This window comes from Merops nubicus, unplaced genomic scaffold (assembly GCF_000691845.1).
Source record: "Merops nubicus isolate BGI_N331 unplaced genomic scaffold, ASM69184v1 scaffold37352, whole genome shotgun sequence".
Taxonomy (NCBI): Eukaryota; Metazoa; Chordata; class Aves; order Coraciiformes; family Meropidae; genus Merops; species Merops nubicus.
In genome coordinates, this window is record NW_008592478.1 from 26,909 (window position 1) to 36,914 (window position 10,006).

Genomic DNA, 10,006 nt, shown 5'->3' on the forward strand with positions numbered 1-10,006 from the left:
ACTTTCTTTATGCTTCCTAGTTTTCACATAAATACATTTATAGCTCACACTATTAGAGGCATTAGTTTGGCCATTTGAAAATAATGTTACACAGGGAAAGAAAAAAAGATCTGTGCAATTATCACCAGTGCAGAGTGCACCCATGTGAGATATTAAGTCTGTGTGTTAAGAAATAACTGTAATCCTCACAGACTGAATTAATATGCAGCATGAACAAAAGAAGACAGACAACTTTTAGTTACAGTCAACCACAACAGGTTTGCCTTCTCTCTGAAGCTCAGAGGAAGAAAACTATCCAACATTCTGTAGTAAGTTACACAAACTTATTACTGCTCTAGTGTCTCTGCCCGTGGCAGGGAGGCTGGAAGGAGATATCTTTAAGGTCCCTTCCAACCCAAACCATTCTATGACTTGTTTCCATAAAGTACTTTAAGTTTGCAGGTTTTTTTCTATTCTGTGTTGACTTCTGCTCCCATGGCAAAATAGCTTCCTTAGGATGTAGGAAGAATTCTTCTAGATCTGGAAGACAAACAGCAGAATGTGAAGGGTCTAGGCATAGTATCAAGGCTTACTTACTTTCTGCTCCCAGCAAGAATGAGTAAAAGCTAAGGAAGTTGGTGCTAAGATAAAGCCATCCTTGACAAGGCACTCTGCCCTTCCAGTAACTGCATGAGTAATAGGTAACCAACTTCTCCTGCTCTGGCAATCCAAAACACTTTTCAAACTTCATAAGACCTTCACGAAATTTCTCAGGATCATCTTCTTTTACAAAAGAACTTTTTCCCTCTTCAGCAATCAAACCCTACAAAAAAAGAACCAATTGCTTTATACATGCCTCCATGTAGGTAGATATCATATATACACTTGCATACAAACAATGTAGGATTCTCCTCACAGGACAGCAAGGTTTAGAACAGGAAGAATACTCTGAGCATCAAAACACAGGTCACAAACCAAACGTGCTATTTCAGACTCATGCACCACGTTTCCCACAGAAATTAGGCAAGACAGATATTCCCAGCTCTCTTCTTCTGAAATATGTATTTTCCTCATTTCACAATAATTCCTGGGCTAAATAATTTAGGATGTATAAAGTAGACTGCTGCACCTTCACAAAAATATACCATATGCTTCTCAAGCATTATTAAAACTATTGTGAAATAATTTAGCAACAGTTTTAGAGCACTATCTAAAGGCATCTGATGTATCATTTACAAAGAGTTTATGACAAACAACCTTACTTAACTGTGGGGCAGATAAACAGGAACAATGGAGTGTGTTGAAGTTACCAGCCACACACTAATCAATCAGAAGTACATGTCCTTTGATATTCCAGAGATCACATATTATTCATGTACATTTAGGAGACAAAAATACTCAGGATTTTCCCATTGTGTCATGTGCTGTTACTTACTCTTATCTTTCCCTGGACAAAGCTTGTAATATCTTCATTTGAATCAAACACTGATAAAGTCGTCATAACATTGTGTTCTAACCACTCCCAGTGTTCTGTTATTTCTTCTCTGCTGGATCCTAATTAAAAGAGAAGGTTAGTATTACTTAAAATTAGAACAGACTATAATTATTACACTAAAGATATTAATCAGGAGAATACTTAGCAAATTCCCAATTCACAGAGTAATTTAGACAATGAAGGCCAAATCACAAGTCTCAAATTTATTGCCCAACTCTAGTGTACACTAAAAACGTATTTGGTGTACAGTAAAAATGTGCACAGCTGTCTTTTTATCTTACAAGCCCTTTATGCAGCTATAGTTCTGGCCTTTACATCCAGAAGCACCTCAGCTTTGCCAGCATTGTGTGGCTCAGTGCTGAAGGCTGACAGCTCCTTCAGGTCAGCACTATCTCACCAACATGGTTGGCAGAGCATCACCAAAACACTCCCAGTCTTAACGGCCTGGAAGGTGGGAAATGTGAGATCAAATCCATGAGACTAAGAAGAAAATGAAATTTGGGCCTTTGATATCCTCAGCTATGATCCCTGGCCCACAACAGGTTCCAGAGCAGAACTCCAGGACTTGGACCTGCTGGGCAAAATCCCTTCTCCTGTGCAAGGAGGTAAAGCACACCTCCCAGTAACCAGGAAGGCAGCAAAGGTTTCTCTTTGCATACTTGAAACAACCACTTATTTATGCTGCTTACAACAAACAAACAATTGTTACTTACTTGTGCTCCATGGAAGTCATGGCTTTATCTTATTCTCTATCAAGTCACACTTGAACTGTATTTCTAACCACGCTAGCAACTCAGGCAACCACTGTTGAGGAAACAATATCTACCTACAATAAAGCTCTGCTAATGCTGTAATTCCAAACAACGCATTGTTTTCGTGCTGTTCCAGGCTTCTGCAAGAGGACTGAAGCACAGCTGCACCCCATACAGAAAACACATCTCAGAACTAACTCCCAATGCAGGAAAAAAGGCTCACTGACTCAGACAAGCTGAATGAGTCATAAAACGTTCAGCACCACCAGAATTTGTATTTTTTATTTCTGGACCCTCTGGGACTAACGACTGTTTTCTTTCATTACATAAGTGCAAGAGGAGGAGTAATTAAAAAAAACTTTTATCAATAACCCTAAGGAACACAGAAAACAAAAGTTAAGATAAAACTCAGTGTTCCAAAAAGATAAATACTGCATTTTCAAACACCTTAGAGAGAAGCCAACTTTGTTACTTTATTTACTTTACACTGCTTTTTAATCTAGGTTTCATTCACCTCTCTACTGTGAATGTCACTGCAACTTTATAGCAAAGAAAAACCTACCTCACCTGAACTTTCCAGAAAGACATTTAAATTACTTTAAATACAAAGGAAAACTCTTACCCACTAGCTACTTTTGTAATTAGAGAAATGTGGTAGGCCAACTTCAAAATGCTTATGATAATTCATCGTATTCTTTTCACATAATTACCAATTAGCCAAGTGGTAACAGGTAATAAGCTGAGATGATAATAGTGAGACAACAGTAGAGGTCCAGCATATTCAACACTGAGTCAGTTCTATAAAGACAGGTGAGAAACATCATCTCTCAGATGGTGAGAGACAGGGAGAGGGAACAAGAGGGAAAAAATTTACATAGGTTTGAATAAAGGGATTCTAGAATATAAACTCATTGGCAGTTTCATCCTCCACAGGAATGCTCACAAATAAAAATCAGTCAGTGTAATTACATATTGTCAATGCCCCTAAGCAAGAAGACACCTTGAACAATTTCTTTTTTTTTCTCAATTTATTTTGTAAAGACTAATTAAACAACTTTCAATGGGCTCCACAGAATTAGCTAAAGTTGTCTTGGGAACAAACAGAAATTGTTCTAAATATAGTTAAACAGTTTGACTGCACAACACAGGTGGATTTGCAACAACACTTTAAAAAATTATATAAAGAGTAATTAACATAGCAATTAAATTCCAAACTAATTATTTTTCTCAGACTACACATGTAGAACAATTACATGAGTCACAGTGTGAATCAGAGGCACAGATGTGACACGGTAAAGATTAAACTCTTTAACAAATATTTCAATTATTTAGGAGCACTGTTTCAGATCCTTAATATGTAATAGCACGAACAAAATGTAGTCTCTTCAATCTCTTTGCCTCACAGGAGGAACAATCTGTTTTCTAACACAAAGTACAACCACATTACGTAGCCTTTTGTTGTAAAATACACTTATGCAGCACAGAATTGATACAAATTCAGTCCTAAGGTGAAAATTACCCTTTCTGCTTTCCCAAGGGCTGACCTGATGGCATTAGAATTCCCCAGGGTATATTTCCAACGTACTTATCAAAGTACCTTTTTGATAGCCTGTCACCATCAATTCTGACTTCTTCAGCAGTAATCCTAAAATTTTATTTACTGACAATTTACAAACTGTTCAAATTCCATCAGCTTTATAAGGCTGCCCTTTTAAAGTGACATGTAATGAATCACATTACAGTGTTATTAAACAGTTCTCTGACTACTGCCCTTCAGAGAAGTCCTTGTGGAAGGTAAACAGGAGCAGATTAGCATGTAAAAGAAGAAATCTGTATTTTGAAAGTAGCTAATTGTAGAGCAAAGACAGAAAGAGGCACAATTTTTCATTTAAGGTGAAGCAATGAAGTGATGGCAGCAAAATCCAATATAACAACAGTATAACACTGACTAGTGGAATTACTCAGGTGCGTAAGTGTATGCAGACTTGTAGACTTCCTTCAAAGCTCATCTTTTGCCACAGACAATTAAAAGGAAGGCCTAGAGCCTGGAGAAGTCTAGATGAGGTCTTGCTTTTTTAATGAACATTCCTAATTAAAAAAAAAATAAAGCATGGCAAAATGAAATAAAATATATGGTTCTTTCCACTGTAATTACAGATGTTTTCAGAGCTTTCAATAAGGCTAAGAAATAGATCAATTCCACAACAGTGACTTTTTAGCATTAGGCCATATGGTAATATTAATTAATTCAATATAAAGATAAGATCATGCCTCAGAAGAAAAAACAATGATGCATGTAAAGAATTAAAGAGTTATCTCAACTTGTGGAATGGAAGCTTCTTTGGACACCCAGTAGTTAAGCAGTCTGCAGAAAGGAATCGAGAATTTATTTTCAGAAGCTACAAAACTTAGCATAAAATATAATAAAAAAAAATAAACCCATACATGCTATCAAAAAGCACATTGTAGGAAAAATCACATGGCTTTCAAGGTCAACTTTCTTTTCCTACTGTTTAATAATGCAACATGATAAAGCAAAAGAACTTCTTACACTATGGGAGCAATAGATATGAGGAAGAATTCAGCTCCAACCATGACTGGGAATCTGGCTCATTTTAACAAGCAAAGAGAGTAGAAAAGACCATTAGAATAAGCAGCTCCTGTTATTCCTACGTACAGCACACTTAGCACTCCCAAGGGTCAAATTACCTGTATCACCCTAAACTGTGCCAATTTACACTTGCAGCTTACACAAGGAAAGATTGTGCCTTTGTTATTCTAAGAGACCACCAAGGCTTTAGCGCTTGCTGGAGTACTGCAGAAAGCAGGCAATCTGAACTTGTAGCATGAGAGTCCATAGACATACTCAGAAAATCTGGAACCATACTGTCAATCACAGGTTTGCAATTCATTCCAAAGCATTTACAGGTCATAGGAATGAATTATGAGGTGAGAGGATTAACCCAAAAATTGATCCCATACTTCGTACCCTCATTTTTAACTTTCTAAACTCAGTCAGGTTCTAAACCCTGGTACATACCACACGCAATGGACCAGTAGACTTGGGAGTCTGGTGTCTGATGCAGGATGCGAAACGGGGCGACCTTCGACGTAGAATCCAGCACTGCATCCAAGGTTCCCACGAGAAGACCTGTTTGCATTCAAGAAAATGTACACAGCACAATGAAACTAAGGTTTTGAAAAGCACACTCACTGCTGATTCCTTTCTTAGTGAATAGGAACGCTGCCCAAGTGAGGGCAAATGAACTCTGAGAAAGGAAGCAGCACAAACGAGTTAAAGCAAAAAGTGCTCCCAGAAGAACCTCTTCAGGAGGTGATATTTTGATCCAGTAAGAGCCATCACAAACACAAAATGAGGGTGAGGGAGTTTTCTAGATGACCCTCTCAGATGCAATAGCCATGCAGTAGGGTAAACCAGGGGACATCCTGAAATGTAACCTGGGAGTTCCCAGCCTTCGACGAGCACAAGCAGTAACTGAAGTACCTCTGAATTAGTCATTTACTGTTGTTCTGTTTTCCAGCCACAGGAACTGGCTCTGAGGAGACTGTCATTCCATTATGTCTGTTTTTTATTAAAATCTCATCAGTTTTACATCAAAAAAAAAACATATCATACTTTGAGAAAGGTTTTGCTGCTCATACCAGACTACAGGTGGGAAATGCCTGCCATTCTTCATGAACAGTCTATCAGATAACTCTTACATGAAGTATGGAACACTAATGTTTCATCTGACCATCACATGTGTAAGCACAGCACATGAAGTTTATTATTCCCATATAGATTATACACCCAAGATGTATATATTTATAGACAAGATATATATACACACACATATATAGATTGTACACCCAAGCATGTCACCTCCCTGCCACTAAATATTAAATTAGCTCCTATTAAACGGAGATCAGATCAAAATACACAAATTCCATTAATGAGACAAACTTCATCTCTCCATAACTGGGAGCAAAAACATTTCCTCAGAAATGAGTATGCATTTTATCTTGGCTGCACAGTAATAAAAATAGTAGCCCAAGTATCTTAAAAGTTCCTTTCAATTTAAGAATGCAGGAACTCTAAAAGAAGAAAAATCCATACAAAAAAAAATACAAGCTTTTGGACCCTGATGCACAGATAAAACTTTTTCTTCTTGTTACAACTGAAATAAAAATACAAGCAACAATATCTTATGCTTCCTTCCTGTATTTCCTGTGCTTGCCATCCTTCTAGCACAGCCACATATGTGGAAAGTTCAACTAAAGGAAAGCTACCAAAGCAATCACACAGAGCTTTTATTCTCCTGCAGAAGAATTGCAAAATAAGAGACAACACTACCCAAAAAAATATGAGACACAACTACCCAAAGAGATGCTGTAAAGTCTGTTCCACAAACCCGCTGAGATTATTCCCAAAAAAATCTGCTAATAGGGCAGACAGCTTGTATGCAAAGTTAATATATCCCTTATGGCATCACTAAGAACCCTTCCGTGTTTAATGGAAAATGATCCTTAGATTCAGGTTTTTAAATTCCATAGAAGCATTACATTATTTCATATGCATCCTTCAAAAGTTATCTCAGAATTTGTAGGTTGGCTTCTGGTACTTTTTATTCCACTTTCTTTCCATTAACTTTGCCCCAAATTCTGAAAAATAACAACTGTGAAAGAGTACAAGAAAGCAAGGTAAGATAAAATACACAAGTCTACACAATCCTCCTCAGAACACGCTTTTCCCACAGATACACATTCAGCATAGAGTTTGCGTGGCTGCTTACTGTGGCTATTCAAGTTTCAAAATGCTTTTGTTTCTCCTCAAAAATATGGAAGTGAATAATAATAAAAACCACTAAAAAAACCCCAAAGACCAGTATGTTACATCAATCAAAAACACTAGCTTGTCTTGTCTGCAATTCATAGGTTGTGGGTTACTGTTGCAAAGTAGCATTTTTTTTTGGTAGTTTCTAACTGAAGTCAAACATTGAGTAGATCACAATATTTATGTCTGGTGAAAGAGCTCTGGCTTACTGCATGAGTCATAACACTGAGCTCATCCCAAAGTTGGCTGTGCTTCAGCAAATCTTCTGTTATTTCATTCACAATTCTCCTAAAAGCATTTTCTGTTCTGATACACAGTACAAGGCCATTAGACACCATTTGTAAGGCTGAAGCAACTGCTCAGCTTGAGAGAATTACAGCAGTGCACTAGAAAGCAGCACTCCTCAAAATGCCCTAACAGTGCCCAGCTGCTTGGAAGGTCATTGGATTCAGGCACAATAAACTCCATCAGGTTACTATCAGTCACTTCAACAGTCCCACCAGTCAATGCTGGTTTCTCCACAAAAGTGATACAGGCTACAGGTTTGCACTTAAGCTGATAAATAACTAACTGAACAGCTATGGCCACCTGCATAATGTGAGGAATCACCAGTCTCACCTTCTCACTCTAGTCCTGGAAGTGCTCCATGAGATACACATTTTTTTGAATGCTGTATTATCAGTCAGGGTTTCCCTAACTACAAGTTTTTGGGTGTTTCTCAGGAAGCACCCCCTTTTCCAATGGGAAATCAAGAACCATGTTCACCCAGGCAAGTAAGATCACTGATGAGCACTCTGCTATCTCCAGTAACACAAAAGAATGATTCGCTTTAAGGGCTGAAGACATTTAAAATTCACCTGGATAATGACAAGGATATAACTGTCTAATAATAGTAGATAAAAGTCTCAGTAACTGCTGAGCCCAGGCACTAGTAGTATCTCCATAAGGGAGGCAAGATGAGAAAGCCCTATCAAAATATCAACATCAGCTGCAGAAACATGCACCAAAACATATCAGCAGTGTATTTTGCTCTCAGTTGTACCAAATTACAGCAGTAAAGCCAGTATGTGATGTGAAAACAACTGCTCAGCATTTTGCCTTTTGTGGGCTACACCACTTTGGTATCTTGCTTTCACCAAGTACATCAAGTGACTGATATTCACCCCCTTTTTTTATTGTGATCCTTTTCAACACACAAAGATTTACTTTTTCCTGGAAAACCTGTCAGTTACATGGGGTTTACCGCTGATATTATTCTTTAATTTAAATATGTATATCATACCCAGCAACTTGACTGCTTCCTATCCTTTGTGGGACTGGTGTAATGCAAACAGAATAATATATTTTAACAATGAAGAATCAAAAGAAAACATGCTGTTGTCCTTTTTTTTTTTTTTTTGAAGAGCACTGGTGTTCTGAAGCAAAGTTAGCACAAGCCTGTTCTCTCCTCTAACGCATAACAGTGCTTTTGAGGTCAATAATTAATTATATTAAAACTGGATCAGACAGCCTCCTGATTTGCCATATTAGAAGTGCTAAGGGACATAAAATATTTACAAGACTGTAAGAGCTCCTTACAGACAGAAATGTTCTATTAGAACAACGCTGGTCAGCCCCACTGCACTGAGGATTTTGAACAGCAGACACTTGGATGGACAATTGAGTTCTCACTCTTCATTTCTTTACATCATTACCAAAGGGATATGTTCGAAAATACTGTAAGAGCTTTCCCTGAGTGGCAGCAACTGCAGAAAGTGGGAATCTGCAGCTACAGTCAGCTTCATTTCAGCAATAACTACTCACTTCTACCATCTAAAGAATTCAAAGGCTAATCAGAGCAGAACCAAAGGGGGTAAAGATACTATAAAGCAGAGTAGTTCATGATAGATGGCTGTGGTGGCTTGACCTTGGCTGGTGGACACCAGATGCCCACCAAAGCTGCTCTATTGCTCCCCTCCCCAGGCAGACAGGGAGAGAAAAATATAACAAGAGGCTTGTGGGTCAAGATAAGGACAGGGAGAGATCACTCCCCAAACCAGGACACAGGGGAAATTAATTTAATTTATTGTCAATCAAATCAGAGTAGGATAACAAGAAATAAAACCAAAAAACATTCCCTCCACCTCTTCCTTCTTATCAAGTTTAACTTTACTCCAGATTTCTCTGCCTCCTCTCCCTCAGCAGCACAGGGGGACAGGGACTGGGGGTTGTAATCAGTTCATTGCATGGTGTCTCTCCCAAGCTCCTTCCCTTCTCACACTCTTCTCCAGCGTGGGGTCCCTTCCACAGGAGACAGTCCCCCAAAAACTTCTCCAGTGTGGTTCCTTCCCATGGGCTACAGTTATTCACAAACTCCTCCAGCATGGGTCCCTTACAGAGGGTGTAGTCCTTCAGGTTCAGACTGCTCCAGCATGGGTCTCTCCCATGGGGTCAAAAGCCCTGCCAGCAAACCTGCTCCAGGGTGGGTTCCTCTCTCCATGGGTCCACAGGTCCTGCTAACAGTCTGCTCCAGCACAGGGGTCACAGCCTCCTTTGGGCATCCACCTTCTCCAGTGTGCAGTCCACCACAGCCTGCAGGTGGATATCTGCTCTACCATGGACCTCCACAGGCTGCAGGACATCAGCCTGCCTCACCATGGTCTTCACCATGGGCTACAGAGGAATCTCTGCTCCAGTGCCTGGAGCAAGTCCTCCCCCTCCTCCTTCACTGACTTCGGAGTCTGCAGAGTTGTTCTTCTCTCATACTGTCACTCCTCTCCTCCACTGCAGTTGGTGCTGTGTAGAAGCTTTTCTCCCTTCTTAAATAAGTTATCTCAGAGGCACCCATTGCTGATGGGCTTGGCCTTGGCCAGGGGCATTTTGGAGCCAGCTGGCATTTTAGCAAACATCCTTCATGCTGATCAGATAAGAGCTAAAAACTAAATTCAAGAGCTAAAACCAACTTCA

General features: G+C 39.2%; 1 protein-coding gene across 1 annotated transcript in view; it reads right to left on the minus strand.

Moving 5' to 3' along the window:
* Positions 1 to 9,780, minus strand: part of TBC1D8B (TBC1 domain family, member 8B (with GRAM domain)) — a gene marked incomplete at its 5' end in the record, with an annotated part of 30,998 nt that extends 21,218 nt beyond the window's left edge. The window contains 4 exon segments of the mRNA XM_008935143.1: positions 577 to 802; positions 1,415 to 1,533; positions 5,267 to 5,377; positions 9,739 to 9,780. Coding sequence (XP_008933391.1) covers positions 577 to 802; positions 1,415 to 1,533; positions 5,267 to 5,377; positions 9,739 to 9,780 — 498 coding nt within the window.
* Positions 9,781 to 10,006: the final 226 nt, after the last annotated feature.